The 15,024-nt window shown below is 48.9% G+C and overlaps 1 protein-coding gene across 1 annotated transcript in view; it reads left to right on the forward strand.

Moving 5' to 3' along the window:
- Nucleotides 1-15,024, forward strand: part of ANKDD1A (ankyrin repeat and death domain containing 1A) — a 35,727-nt gene that overhangs the window by 16,308 nt on the left and 4,395 nt on the right. Inside the window, exons 9-12 of the mRNA XM_063314242.1 lie at nucleotides 6,206-6,304; nucleotides 8,372-8,470; nucleotides 11,537-11,635; nucleotides 13,964-14,059. Coding sequence (XP_063170312.1) covers nucleotides 6,206-6,304; nucleotides 8,372-8,470; nucleotides 11,537-11,635; nucleotides 13,964-14,059 — 393 coding nt within the window. The remainder of the gene's footprint in view (nucleotides 1-6,205; nucleotides 6,305-8,371; nucleotides 8,471-11,536; nucleotides 11,636-13,963; nucleotides 14,060-15,024) is intronic.

The raw sequence follows: 15,024 nt of genomic DNA on the forward strand, positions 1-15,024 counted from the left end.
ACCTGGGGTTCCGGGGGTTGAGGTAGCTCCGGTATGGGGATGAAGTCGCGCCCCGAGACTACTTCGAACGGGGTTTTCCCCGTGCTCGTGTGGACGGCGTTGTTGTATGCGACTTCGGCGAACGGGAGCAGTTCAGCCCAGTCGTCTTGGTGGTAGTTCGTATATGATCGTATAAATTGCTCTAAGGTGGCATTAAGAACCTCAGTGGCTCCGTCCGTCTGCGGATGCCAAGCCGTAGATAGGGCCTGTTGGGTCCCCGTCAGCTTCAGGAAGGCCCGCCAGAATTTGGAGGTGAACTGTGTGCCCCTGTCGGTCACCACACGTGCGGGACATCCGTGTAGCCTGTACACGTGGATGAGGAAGAGTTTGGCTAGTTGTTGTGAGGATGGGACCGACGTGCAGGGGATGAAGTGGGCCTGCTTTGAGAAGTAGTCCTTCACCACCCAAATGGCCGTTTTCTTCTGGCTGGGTGGGAGGTCCACTATAAAATCCATAGAGATTTCCTCCCATGGGCGGGAGGGTTCTGCCACCCGTTGCAATAGCCCCGCGGGTTTGCCTGGTGCCCGTTTGGCCCTAGCGCACGTTGGGCAGGACGCCACGTAGGTTTTTACGTCTCGCCTGAGCGCGGGCCACCAGAATTGGCGCCGTGTTAGGTGTAGGGTCTTGAGGAAACCAAAGTGTCCCGCTTGCTTGGCGTCGTGTGACCTATGCAAGATCGCCTGGCGTTGCGAGTCCGGGACGTAGATTCTGCCTTCCCCCCATGCCAGGTCTTGCGCCATCGTTACCTTGTCGGGGTTTGCCAGGAACCAGGGGTCGGTTTTGAGGGCGGCGGCGAGGTCCGTGCGCATTCCCCCTGGTAGTTGCGGTTGGCTTCTTTCCGTCGCCGGTTGTCCCACCGTCGGCTGCGCCGTAGCGTCGAGCTGCCTCCGTGCGCCGCTTCGGGTGGTCACGGCCATCCCCAGTTGCGAGGCGGATAGGACCGTCCCAATGGTGTCTGGGGCGGGCTCTTCGTCTTGGGGCAGCCGGGAGAGGGCGTCGGCCAGGAAGTTCTTCTTGCCCGGCATGAACTTCAGCTGGAAATCAAAGCGGCTGAAGAATTGGGCCCATCGGACCTGTTTTGGGCTAAGGCGTCTAGGCGTTCGTAGGGCCTCGAGGTTCCGGTGGTCCGTCCAGACCTCGAATGGTTGGGTGGCTCCCTCGAGTAGGTGACGCCATGTCTCTAGTGCCGATTTCACCGCGAAGGCTTCTTTCTCCCAGACGTGCCATCGCCTCTCTGTCTCGGAGAACTTCCTTGACAGGTAGGCGCATGGTTTCAGGAGCCCCGTGGAGTCTTTTTGTAGCAGGATGGCTCCCAGGGAGAAGTCTGAGGCGTCGGCTTGGACCACGAATGGCCGTTCTGGGTCCGGGTGCGCGAGGATTGGCTCCGTCGTGAACAGCGCTTTCAGCTTGTCGAATGCGGTCTGGCACGCGGGAGTCCAATTCAGCACTGTGCCTGGGTTCTTGGCGCGTCGGGTGTCCCCCACCCCTTTGGTTTTGAGGAGGTCCGTTAAGGGGAGGGCTATCTCAGCGAACCCCCGGGCGAAGGACCTGTAGAAATTCGCGAATCCCAGGAAGCTCTGTAGTTGCCGTCTGTTGCGGGGCCGCTCCCAGTTTAGCACCGCTTCGACTTTTGCGGGGTCCATTTCGATGCCGTCCCCGGAGATTCGATACCCCAAATAGTCTAGGCGCTCTTTGTGAAACTCGCACTTTGTAGGCTTTGCATAGAGCTGCGCCCTTCTGAGCTTGTCGAGGACTTGCCTGACTAAGGTTACGTGTTCCTCGTGTGTTTTTGTGTAAATGAGGACGTCGTCGATGTAGACCAGGACCCCTTTAAACAGATGTTCATGCAGTACCTCATTGATGAGCTGCATGAACACCCCAGGGGTCCCCGCGAGTCCGAAGGGCAGTACCTTGTACTGGAAAGCGCCTAGGGGGCAGTTAAACGCCGTCTTCCATTCGTCCCCCTCCCTGATTCGGATGCGATAGTACGCCTCGCGAAGGTCCAATTTGGAAAAGACTTTGCCCGTGGACAGGTGGGCGAGCATGTCCTTCACCAGGGGTAAGGGGTATTTGTTGGACAGGGAAGCCGCGTTTAGGCCCCGGTAGTCGGTGCAGAGCCGTAGGGTCCCGTCTTTCTTCTCCCGGAATAAGACGGGGGCTCCGACCGGTGAGCATGCTGGCTCTATGAATCCCCTGTCTAGGTTTTTATCGATGAACTCCCGGAGGGTTGCCATCTCCTTCGGGGTCATCGAATAGATCTTTGGTCTAGGTAGGGGGACGTCGGGCAGTAGGTCGATCCGGCAATCCGTCTTGCGGTGGGGGGGTAGTTGGTCTGCCTCTGCCTCTCCGAAGACCTCGGAGAAGTCGGCGTATTGTTCTGGTAGGTCTGCTGTGGTAGCGGCGTTGTCTTGTGTGGTCGCCTCCGCTCGTCCTACCGTGGGGTTGCTTTTGCCAGCTGGTACTGGTGCTCGATACTCGCCGTCGCCGAATGTGAAGGTGCGGGTCGCCCAGTTGATCCGCGGGTTGTTTTTCGCGAGCCATGGCATCCCCAGGACTGCAATGGGCCGTCCGATGGGCGTGACTACGAACGATGTGCGCTCGGTGTGAGTGCCCATTTGCAGGGTGACCGGCTCGGTTTGTAGCGTGGCTGGTTTCCCTCCCGCTGTAGAGCCGTCCAGCTGGTGGAATGCCAGCGGCGTGGGGAGGGGGAAGCAGCGGAGGTCGAGTTTGGCGACTAGGTCGGGGTGGATGAGGTTTTTTGAGCACCCCGAGTCCACTAGTGCCGCGGCCGTGGTGGCTCCGTTGCCGGCAGAGAGTTGAATTGCTGCCAATATTACGGAGCTTTTGTCGTTTCGTTGAGGTGGTCCGCGTTGCTGTCCCACCGCCTGCCTCGCCACGCGTCTCAGAGCAAGCGGGGAGCATTTCCCGCCGGCTGGTCGGGGTCGGTATTGTCCTCTTCCCCCCAGTAAGCGTCCCAGCCCTCTTCCGGTGTCGCTGTGGCCACGGTCATTCGGCGGTGAGGGGGCGGCCCCGGGTTGGGTGGTTTGGGGCTAATTTTCGGGGCGGGCTTGGGCGCGCTGGTCGGCGGTCGGTTGGCGAAGCAATCCGCCGTCTTGTGCCCTAATTTGCCACACCTCCCGCAGGGCTCCCGGTTGAACTTCTTTTTTGGGTATATGGGGCCGGCCATCCCCCCGTGTGGTGCGGGTACCTTTTTCCCGACATAGTTTGTGTCTTCCGTGGTTGTCATAAGGAAGGTGCGGTGCGCGTGTTCGGCTTTCCCCGCGAGGTGGATCCACCCGTGTAACGTTTCTGGGTCGTCGCGGTAGAGGGCCCATTGGAGAACGTCGCGGTTGAGCCCCCTTTTGAAGATTTCCAGCAGGGTGGTCTCAGACCAGTCGCAGACCTTTCCCGCGAGGGCTTTGAACTCCAGGGCGTAGTCAGGGACCGTGCGTGTGCCCTGTTTAAGTCTCTGGAGTGCGCTTTTCGCCCGTACTTTAGCTAGGGGGTCTTCGAAGTAGTTTTTCATCTCTTTGATGAAAGCAGGGAAGGTGGCGAGGGCGGGGGAGCTGGACTCGTACAGTTGGACGTACCAGTCCGCCGCCCTGTCTTGGAGTTTGATCGCCACGGCGGCGATCTTGTCGGCCTCGGAGTCATAGGAGTGTCCGTGCCTCCCCATGAACTCCCTAGCGTTGGTAACGAAAAATGAGAGTTTTGAGGGGGTCCCATCGAAGAAGATGGGGAAGTCCTTTGGGGCCCGGGCGTTTTGTGCGGCCCCGCCTCTCGCTTCCCGGGGTGTGGTGTCGGCCGCCTGTGCCGTCTGCTGGCTCTCCGCTGGCCCGTGTGGGTTCGGTGCTTCGCTCGGGGTGTGGGCTTGTGCGGGGACGTCGTTGGGTGGCGCGGGGGGCATGAGCGCCTGGAGCATGGTCCGGAGTTCCGTCAGCTGAGCCCGCATGGCCGCGAGTTCAGCTCGTGCCTCCTCGTCCACAGCCCGCGCCGCCGCTGGGGCCGGTTCCGTTGGCGCGTCCTCGGGGGTGGGTTGCCGGTGGGGTTCATCGTCCCTCCGCCGCGGGTCCGCTTCCTCCTCCGTCTGATGGGTGTCTCCGTCGTCCTCCTCCGTGTTGAGCACCGTGGGGCTGTCGCTCCACGCCCGTTGCTGGGGTGCGATGTGGGGCGCGGGGTCCTCCGCTGGTTTCGGAAGTCGTGCTGCTCCCTCCCGCGGTCGGGTTGCCTCCGTCGCCATCTCCCCTTGGGGTTGGAGCTGAGGCTCGGGTCGGGTGGGGTGGGCGTCCATGGCTCCGGGAGTCCGCGGTGCCTCTGGCCTCGGTCGGTCCTCCTCTGTCTCTTGCCGCGCGGCTCGCCCTCCTTGCCCGCGCCGTTCCGGCCTCATCTTGCTGGTCTTCTCGCCGTCTACTCCTCCCGCGGCTCGTTGTCGTCCGGTGGGGCTCGGCGAGGCTGAGTTTATGACTCTCAGCTTTATGTCATGCGCTGCCTACCTCTGAATAACGTTCAGACGCTGGTTTGCAAATCAGGTTCTGGTTTATTTCAGGGCAGGTACAACGTTGGTAGAAAAAAGCTGAGAGTGACAGGAGCGCGCCGGTGCGGGGTTTAAATACCCCGCGCCGGTCAGCGCCCCCTCGCTCACGGTCACGTCACCCCCCTTTGTCCCATGCGTTGCCCTGCCGTTGGTTGAGGGTTTCCAGGATCGCCCATCCTCAGGTTTCCATTCTTCTGCTGATTGCTTTCAGCTGGGCGATCCCCGTTGTATTGCCGCTGATGGCTTGGGTGGCTCCGTGATTCGTTTAGCTATTGTTTGTTAGCCGTTAGTCGTTGTGGGTTGATGGCTGCTTAACTTGTGCCCCTTCACTTATTTCCTTGTCATTGTCATGTGTGCCATTGCGCTGATGACTTTAGCTCAACGGCACTCATGACACCAGTGGATTTTGGAGTAACATCTCCTCCATCTTTCAGGGATTCCTTCTCATGTTGTTTCTTCTGCACCAGACCCTAAAAGTCTCCTGACATTGGGTCTGTACTTCCATTATTTCTCCAACCTGGTCTGGGGTGGTGTGATAGTATCATCCATATACTGATGAAACCACATCTTGGACCAAGGAATAACCTCTCCAGTAGTTTCAAATAGATATTAAATTATAGGAGGGAGGCAAACAAACCTGTAGCACCCTACCTGGATGGCATCTCTTCCCTATTACAACAAATTGCTACTACTATTTAAGAAATTTATCGCTGCAAAATAGTCCCTCCAACTTGCAATCCTTGCAGGTTGTCCAAGGGGACACTGTGGTCCATGATACTGAAAGCTTCTGAGAAGGCCTGGAGGGGTGCAGCCTCCCCATTCAGTTTCAGCATAGATCCATCCAACAGGGTGAACAGTATAGCTTCTGTCCCATGCCCAGGACTGAATTCTAACCAAAAAAAGATCCAAGTAATCTGTTTCCATTAGAATGATCTATAGTTGGAACATCCCCATGCTCAGCGATGGAGTGCTTAACAGACCTTGGGAGCATGGAGGAGGCAGAAAGGGAGGAAACAGGGCAATACAGAAGAGATTCTTAAATCCATGGAATGGGAGAAGCATGAGAAAAAGACTCAGATTAACTCCCCCTTAATTACACTATAATTTGTGCTGGAGAATTACTATGGGAGGCTTTTGGGATACTCTTATATTACCCTACTAGCAATAAAGGTTTTTCCAAAAATCCAAGTTTCTGTTTTCTTGAGTTTGCCAGCCTTGCAGGACTTGACACTTTCTCAACAATTTTTTTCTAAAAAGGGAAGGTTGGAGATTGGGTGATAATTGTCCATATTGGCTGATCCAAAGACAGCCTGTTCAGGAGGGAGAGAACATAGGTCTAGCTTACAAGTAGAATTGCTCCTAGAGATCACCCTATCCACTTCCTTGGGTCAACAAGCCAAAAATAAATCTCAATTTGATCCAGTCACCTCCTCCAACTCTGGCCATGTAAGTCCAGGCCAGTTTGAATTGTACTGATTTTATCCATGGTATATTGCCACAAAATTTCATAGGGCCCCTCTGGAAGTTCTTCCTGCTTCCACTGGGTCATTCAGAACAAAAATGTATCATATCAAAGTAGAATTTATGTGAGCTTACATTGCCTGAAGGTGTACCCCTGACTCTCTTTTTTAGAAAAAAATGACCTGCCTTCATTATGCTGCACTGAATGGCTATGTAGACATGGCCCGAACCCTTCTTGGTGCAGGAATCCAGAGAGATGCTCTGAATTACGTAAGTGACTGATTTCAGCAACTGCATCCAGAACATCTTCATACCTCCAAACAGAGGGAACAGGTACATCCCCTGATCCAGCTGGGTTTCCTTTCTTCGTGTCATGCTCCAAGGGAAACCAAGTTAGAGACCAAAGACTTGGCCCAGGATGTGCAATTGTGCAAATCTCCCAGCCTTCCTGCACCTGTGTCTTCTGCTTGAGTAGGTGGTCCTCTGCAGCTCCTTTGCAGACCTGCAACTGCTTGTTGCCTTTAGCGGGAACTTCTCCAGAGCCTGATGCCATTTCATGATGGGAGAAAGACAAAGGAAAAGTCTATGAACCTCATACAAGAAATCCTCCTCCTCCATTAAGGCCACGGGCCTTTAGCAGAATAAGCAAGCGTTGCATGCAAAAGACCTCCGTAGGTCAATTCCCGGCATATCCAGTTTACAAGGCAGTCAGGCTGGGGAAGGCCCTTCTGCCTGAGAATCAGAAGAGCCGCTACCAGGAAAAATAGTTTAGCCCTCCAGATGGGTTGGACTGCCCCTCCCATAATTCCCAGCCTTGTGACTATTGCAGTGCTGATTTAGGATCAAGAGAATTGCAATCTATCGTACCTGGGAAGAGGCAGCTGATTAGGGAGGTATGAATAAGGAAGGATGGGTGTCAGAAAATTGGCTATGCATTCTCCAGACTATGATCTCTGAATAACATTGCAATCCTCTGGAGGGCTCCCACATATTCTTCCTTTCTTGGTTTGTCCAAGCTCTGGCGTATTCTCTGCTCCCATCGTTCCCCATTTTCTTTCCCTGGTAAGGAAACTAGTAGATGGAAAACAGAGAGACTTGCATGGAACATGAGACCCTTGAGGTCCCTCTGGATTGTGGGTGTCTTGGCTCTAGTTATCCCACTGGCTTCAAGGGACAGCCAGTGCTTGGGACTGAGGTTAGAGCATGCAAGCTGCAGGAGGCCTTAGGCCTTGGCTTTCCTGCCCATGGTCACCCAGAAGAGTCGACCTCGTTAGCTGATACTTGCACGGCCCAACAGCACATGATCTCCAGCAACTCGGTTAACCAAGGATGGGTCATTTTTACATGTTCCCAGTCTCTGCAGTGGGGGCTGGCAAGATGTTACCTCCCCGTTCTTTTTTCTTTTCCTCCACATCAGAACTGTGATAGTTGCTATGATGAACAGAGTTGGGGATGCTGTCTCATTCCTTACTACCTCTTTTTGACACATCCTCTGGTGCAGCCATGGCACTGGCAGCTGAGAACTCCAATAGTGTCAGGCTTCTCCTGGTTGATACTAGAACTGGAGGTTGTGTAGGCAGTGATTCCAGACACACAAGTCTGTTACACAAACAAGGAAAGCCACAAAGAAAGAAACTCAGCATCTGCCAAGTATAAACTGCAAGCCCTATCAAGATTTGGTTCCTGTTTCTGTTTCTCCCATCTGCATGGCACAGCTGGCAGAAGGCCTCCCTCATTTTGGGTGGAAGGAAGGGTTGTTATTTAATGAACTAATCTGATGTCAGGCTGTTTGCATTTGACCTTGCCAGAACCAGCTCTTGCAAAGAGCAATCAAGATGGAGTTTCTAGAGCGGTGTTTCTCAGCCTCAGGAACTTTGAGCTGTGTGGACTTCAACTCCCAGAATCTCCCAGCCAGAATTGTGGGAGTTGAAGTCCACACAGCTCAAAGTTCCTGAGGCTGAGAAACACTGCTCTAGAGAAATCTTGAGTTTTGGTTTTTTCCCAGGGCTTCTCTATGACTTTATCTCTGTCTTGGAATGTGGAGAAGACCATTAACCCACCAGTAATCTGTTCAGATACACAACTGACCAGAGAGCATTGTTTTAATCTGTGGGGCACTTTGGGATTAAAGCTGAGCCCTCTGAGTTAAGTCATCTGGGTCTGTTCTTTGCCCATGACCCAGGAGAATGTATTGTGCAAACAAGACCAACAAATAACCATAACGTATCTAGAGTTCCAAGGTGGGGTTTCCAATCAACAGGATGCCGCTTAGAAACCTAGATTTGCTCCCCTGTTAATGCTCCTGTACAAAAGTATTAACATTGCTTCTTTCCACAGCAAAATGCATCAGCTATGCACATTGCGGTGCTACGGAACTACCCAGCCATTGTAAAAATCCTCATTGATGCCGAATGTGACCTTGACATCCCTGATAAAGTAAGACTTTTTAATTATGGTTACCAGCATTTAAGATCTAATTAAGCTTTGCAGCAGATAGAATGCTTGCAAGCTCTTCATCTCATTGACGGCATTTGGATGAGGTTGAAACAATCCTGGGAAAGGACATGCTTGGTTTAAGGAGTGGTGTGTGTACTCCTATGCATTCTGAAGCATCTTCTTGCCTACAGATCCTCAGTGCTGCAATCATTTTTCATTTCATTTCATTTCATTGATTTAATGGCCAAACCACTCCAGGACACCTCTGGGCAGCTGTAATGGTATGTGGGAAAGACCTTGGGAGACTGGGCAAAGAGACGATGCCTAGGGAACAGTCAGATAAGAGACAGCATAGCCCACAGCTGCATAGTGGGAGGGACAAGAGCTTAGAAGCAACCCTCCCTAGTTTCTTGGGCTGTAAAGGAGACGGGGGGTAGGATTGTACTTTCAGACTTGCAAGTTTCTGTCAATGTAGCTTTATAATGAAGTAGAATAGATAATCTGGTGGTGATTCCTGTTGGCCTACCCGTGAGGCCAACGTCAGCTCACAAGGTAACAAACCGAATAAAATACAATACACATATGGAAAGAAAGAAAAAGCAAGCTAAATAGACAACAAGTAAAAAATAGAGAACAAAATGGCAAATCTGCCCAACAACACAGACAACGTATACAGACACACCCCGCAAGGGGCTCAGCCACCCTAGCCCAATATCTGGGAGAAGGCAATGTTGTCTGAGTGGAAACTACCTGGCTCTCAAGGGGAACTCATTCCAGAAGGCAGGTGCCACAACAGAGAAGGGGCATTTCAGGGATCTTCGTAGCTGGCATTGCTTGATCGAAGGATTCCGGAGTGCATCAACCCTGTCAGATCAAACCGGTTGGGCAGGCACTACGGCAGACAGGCTACACTTAAAATAACTGGGCCTCTTATTTGCAGATTTACTCCTCTGAACTTAATTGAGAATATATTTATGTGAAAAGGTATCGAAACTGTGGGCTGCACATCATCATCATCATCTTGTGGCATTTTGAAGCTCAACAGAGAGACAGACTGAGCCACACAAATAGACAGAATTGATTGGTTCATCTTTAACGCACACAAGACTGTCTGTTGCCCTTTTGCTATCAGAGGCTAATCTGTTATTCTGGAAGTGGGTTCAAACGTTCTTTCAATAAGTTACGCTGACAATATTAACTTCTCTTTTGATAAGTTCAGTGATATATGTTGTAAACGATGATGGAATGTTGAGATATATTGTTCTGGGCTGTTTTCTTCTTTGTTGTTGTTTATTCGTTCAGTCGCTTCCGACTCTTCGTGACTTCATGGACCAGCCCACGCCAGAGCTTCCTGTTGGTCGTCAACACCCCCAGCTCCCCCAGGGAAGGGTCCGTCACCTCTAGAATATCATCCATCCACCTTGCCCTTGGTCGGCCCCTCTTCCTTTTGCCCTCCACTCTCCCCAGCATCAGCATCTTCTCCAGGGTGTCCTGTCTTCTCATTATGTGGCCAAAATATTTCAGTTTTGCCTTTAATATCATTCCCTCAAGTGAGCAGTCTGGCTTTATTTCCTGGAGTGTGGACTGGTTTGATCTTCTTGCAGTCCAAGGCACTCTCAGAATTTTCCTCCAGCACCACAGTTCAAAAGCATCTATCTTCCTTCTCTCAGCCTTCCTTATGGTCCAGCTCTCGCAGCCATAGTTTTCTTCTTTAAGAATGTTAAAAATGAAAAGTAAATATAAATCATGGAGAAAATTTTTTTTAATATTATTTCAACTGTTGAGGACTTTAAAGAGATCAGGATGATGATATCATCATAGCTTTATGTGTTTGGCCAATTTTTTGTACAGCTTTACAGTAGTTAGCCCATTTTTTTCATCTTTCACGTTTCTTTTCTTTTTTTAATTTTAAAAGCTAATTAAACCTGTCAGTCCCAGCGAGGTAACAGCATCTAGCCAACCTTGGCTGATGTCAGAAGCTAAGCAGGGTTGAAACTGGTTAGTACTTAGATGGGAGACCACTGGGAGATCCCAAGACTGTAGGCTAGCTTGGGAAACTAAAAGGGACACCCTGGAAGTGGGCTACAGCCAGCCACTTCCATATTGGTGCCAAGGAAACCATATGGAAATATCTATGAAGATAGATAGATAGATAGATAGATAGATAGATAGATAGATAGATAGATAGATAGATAGATAATTTTTATATCTTAGATATCAACTGAGTCAAGCTTAATTCATAAAAGACTTAAATCTTTCCAAGCCTTACCAAATTTCCCCTTATTTTCCAAAGGAAGACCATGTAAGTGTTGGTTCTTAGACTGATAAAGATTCAGGCAGCCGTTAGATCAACAGCCAATTGCAGATGCCAATCGAAGAGATTGCAGATGCTCTATTATCAGGGAATAAAAATTTCCCTGCTGGTACATCAGAAGGCTGTGAGAAAAAGGCTCAGGGAACCTCTACCCTGACGTACACTAGATATCAGGGGTGTCCGCAGGGGGAATTTTAAAAAAGGCAGCCACAGCCAGGCATTACATGTAGAATGCATTGTGTGTAGGTTGTAAAAAGGGGGTGAAGCTTTGATGGTGCAGTTGCAGCACCCTCTTGGCCTTTTTGACTCCCTAGCTAGATAGATTGGTTCTAAACTGAAAATTAAGTTAACTTGCTGGAATTCTTATACCAGAAGCCCTCTTTGTCTTAATGCATCCTGCTAACAAGAATGTTGCGCAGTTCGGGTTGGGGAAAACTTCCCTCTGAGCTCAGGCAGAATCACGGAAGGGACTTATCACCATTTCTGGGGTGAAATTCAGCAGGGGTTGGGAGCTCGCTTTGAAGGCCACGTAACAGGCTTGGTCCCCTTTGATACAGTTGGCTCCCTTCTGCTGGAGCTGGTTGTCCCGTGAGGGGCCAAGATGGGAGAAGATGCCTCCCTGAGGCCAGAGGAAGAGTTTTAGCAGGAGTCAAAAGCCTGTCTGTATGCAGGGTTTACTTCACCACTAAGGAATGGATCCTTCTCCCAAATTCTTCTTTGTGCTGATTTCTAATTCTCCTTTTTGCCCCCAGAGGCATCAGAGTCCTCTTCATATTGCTGCAGAGCATGGAAGGCAGGATATTGCTGAGATGATCCTCATGGCTGGGGTGAATTTAAAATTAACCGATAAGGTAACGTCATCTTGCTGCTGTCTGTATACATATTCATGGAAACTTTACCTCTTTGCAAACCTGTGCCAGCCGTGGTAACAGGATTTTAGAATGAGAATGCACAGAGGATGTTTTAAAGGTAACTATTTTATGCATTCCACATTTGAGCAAGAAAACAATGTTTCCCAGTGCACACTCTGTCCCTGTTGTATCCCTTATTCCTAGAAATTCAGATGGCCCCCTCCCTGGCGCTCTTACTTAGGACAGTCAAAATAGAACTGTCCTGGAGGGCATTTGGCAGCTAATGCCACTGAGCTAAATGCCAGGGGTGGTGGCATTATTATCGTTGTTGTTCTTATTATTAGTATTAGTTTTAATTTAGGATCTTAAGCCAACTCCTGGTGATATAAATGTTATAATCAATGCTATAATCAATAAATGCTTTTTATAACAACAGCAACAATGAAAGAACTTTCTCTCAGGCAAAAAGCAGACCCCCTAAAATACAAAAAGAAGCATTTTCTGTAATCCTCTTAACACAGACCCAAATGGTTATCAGGATAACCAGATTAGTCGTCGTGGCCCATGATGGTGATCTTCTGACAACATATCTATGATGCTAGGTAGCCAAATTTGGTAACTGGATAGGTGACTTTGGGATCTATCCCGAAGTAAAATTCCTCTTTCCAACTGGGCAATTTTAATTTTTTAAAAAAGCAGCTCAAGCTGCACTTCTCTCAGCTCAGAATAAAGAGTAGGAAATCAGGTTCCGATGGTTCAATTTTGCCTAAACCACATGGGCATAACCTCTATGATTTACTTTTATTTTTATTAAAGAATTTGCATCACAGAGCAAAAAAAAAGTAATGTTAAAATGCAAAATATCTGGGATAAAAAGCATATCTGCAGCAGGATCTAAGTGTATATCTATCATGTTTAGATCCAATGGTTTCTGACTGTCATTGCTACTTTGCAGTTGTGGTTATTTATGTTGAGTCCATATAATTTGGGGTTAGAGCAGATACTAATTCCATCCTCCAAGAGTGATAGGCAGGGCATTTCAGGAGTACACGTGTGATCCTGTCAGTTTCAGCATCTGAGCAAATTGAATTCTAGAAGAATCGGGACAGACAAAAGGATTTTTTTTTCAACTCAGTGTATAATTCAACTTTGGAATTCACTACCACAAGATGTGCTGACTACCAGCTTAGCTGCTGTAGTTTCAAAAATGGGTTGGACCAATTCACAGAAGTCATGGAGATCAATGGCAATGGAACTGCCTCTGAAGGCCATCAGTTAGCGAGTGGGTTTCCTTGGCCACTGTGAGAACAGACAGAAAAAAGAAAAATTGTTTGCACACCACATAATTCAGCTTTGGACATTGTTGCCATGAGATGTGCTAACTACCAGCTTGGCTGGCTTTCGGAAAGGGTTGGACCAGTTCAGGGAAGTCATGGAGATCAGTGGCTCTTAGCCTTGATGGCAGTGGGACTGCCTCTGAAGGCCACCTGTTGGGAGGCCAGTGGGCTTCCTTGGACCATTGGTGGCCACTGTGAGAACAGACTGCTGGACTAGATGGGCCAGGGCTCCAATCCAGCAGGGCACTACTTATAAGCATTCTAGATAGGGGATATTGTTGAATCTCCTGGTCAATATTGTTGAGGGCAAAGCATCTAAGTATGCCAGTGTGAGTGCCCTCCTATATAATAAAAGTATTTGGGGATAAGGAAAGGTGGATATACAGTATGAGTTCCTTGTAGCAGAGGTGTGGTGGGTTAAATCTACCCCACTGAACCTCAAGTTCAAAAATTCTCTGCTTAACCTCATTCTAGGTTTTATCTGAGCCCAGTATAGAGAGATAATGGGGAAAGAGCCCACAGTGGACCAGATCAGATGTTATTTGTTTCTGATTATATGAGTATATCAGAATTATATGAGTCTACCAATAAGAAATTATATGCGTCTATCAATACAAGTTGGGTCAGTGGCTCACCCATATAGATTTGTTTCCGTCAGTGTTTTATCTTCTGCAATAAAAGAGTTTTGATGAATCTGGCCTCCAAAATTTCAGCTCAGCAGGAAAATATAAAATGGTGGCAAACTGCTCCATGCTTAAAAAATCTCAGTGCAAGAATGGTATCTAACACTTTGCACCACATCAGCTACAAAGTCGTAGTTTAGTTTTCCTTCCCGTAAAGTAAAAAATAAATTTTTACAAAGACGCTGGGACTGTTATCCATCGATCAGTGGGGTAAACACACTCACTCTTGCAGGAGTTAAATATTTGCTGCCCATTAATTTTAAAAAGCAACGGAAGTTTTTGAAGTGGATTTATTTTTCTTTCTGCAGCAAGGAAAAACATCACTGGATGTCGCTGCCCGTGGGAACCATGTCAATTTGGCTGATATGATCATCAAAGCAGACAGGTTTTACAAATGGGAAAAAGTAAGTGGGCTTCATGGCTCTGATGTGACATAGGTGAAGGAAGCTGGGGGCTCAGGAAATACGGGGCCCCAAATGGAAAGAAATTAACTGGGTGTGGTGGGGGGGGGTAGATCACAAAAGGTTCTCTGTATTAGAGAAAAACAGTTAATTGTGCAGGAAAAAATAGGCAAAGAGGAAGTTGTAGCTGTAGAGTGGAATTGGACTCAAATAACTTGTTGAAAGAATTTCTCCAGAGGAAACTAAAACACTCCAATTGTTTCTCAAGGACAGGAATCTCCCTTAGTGGCTTTTACTGGAAGAAGTCCTGGGACTGAATGTATTATTTGATTGTTTATTATTTACTTATTGTTCAATTTGTACAGCTGCCCATCTCATCTAAGCGACTCTGGGTGGCTCACAACAGGTAAAATTTCATTAAGACCATCTTGGACTTCGTATTTTATATTTTACATTTTACATGTTTATATTTATTCATATTTATAGTTTATAATGAATTTTTATTCTTTTATTTATTATAAACCACCCAGAGTCATCGTTGCATGAGATGGGCAGTGGAGAAATTTAATAAACAAACGAACAAACAAATAAAAACAATCCAATGAAATGGATGGAAATATGAGAAGCCAGGGAGGCTGCAGAAGACGGGGGAGAGGTTGGCCAGGAGAAGACAGGACATTTAGCGGACATGCATAGCTTGGCCTCCTGAATGCTAAACAGCTGCAAGAACATGCAGCACCTTCCTGGGGGATTTTAGCAACATCCTCTTTTCTTTGAATGATTTTTTTAAAGCCTCTTTGTTTTCATCAAATGGAGTCATAAGAACTGGTAGAAGCAATGCAGGAGAATGTCTCTGAGCAGCAGGACAAGGGAGATCTGAGGGCTGAAGGGCAGGAGATTTTACTGAATGAAAGAAAAGGGAAAGAAGGTGGTAAGCAGGAAAGTGTGGTGGGAAGCATCCTCCCTTA

The sequence above is a fragment of the Candoia aspera genome, chromosome 13, assembly GCF_035149785.1.
Source record: "Candoia aspera isolate rCanAsp1 chromosome 13, rCanAsp1.hap2, whole genome shotgun sequence".
In the NCBI taxonomy this organism is placed as follows: Eukaryota; Metazoa; Chordata; class Lepidosauria; order Squamata; family Boidae; genus Candoia; species Candoia aspera.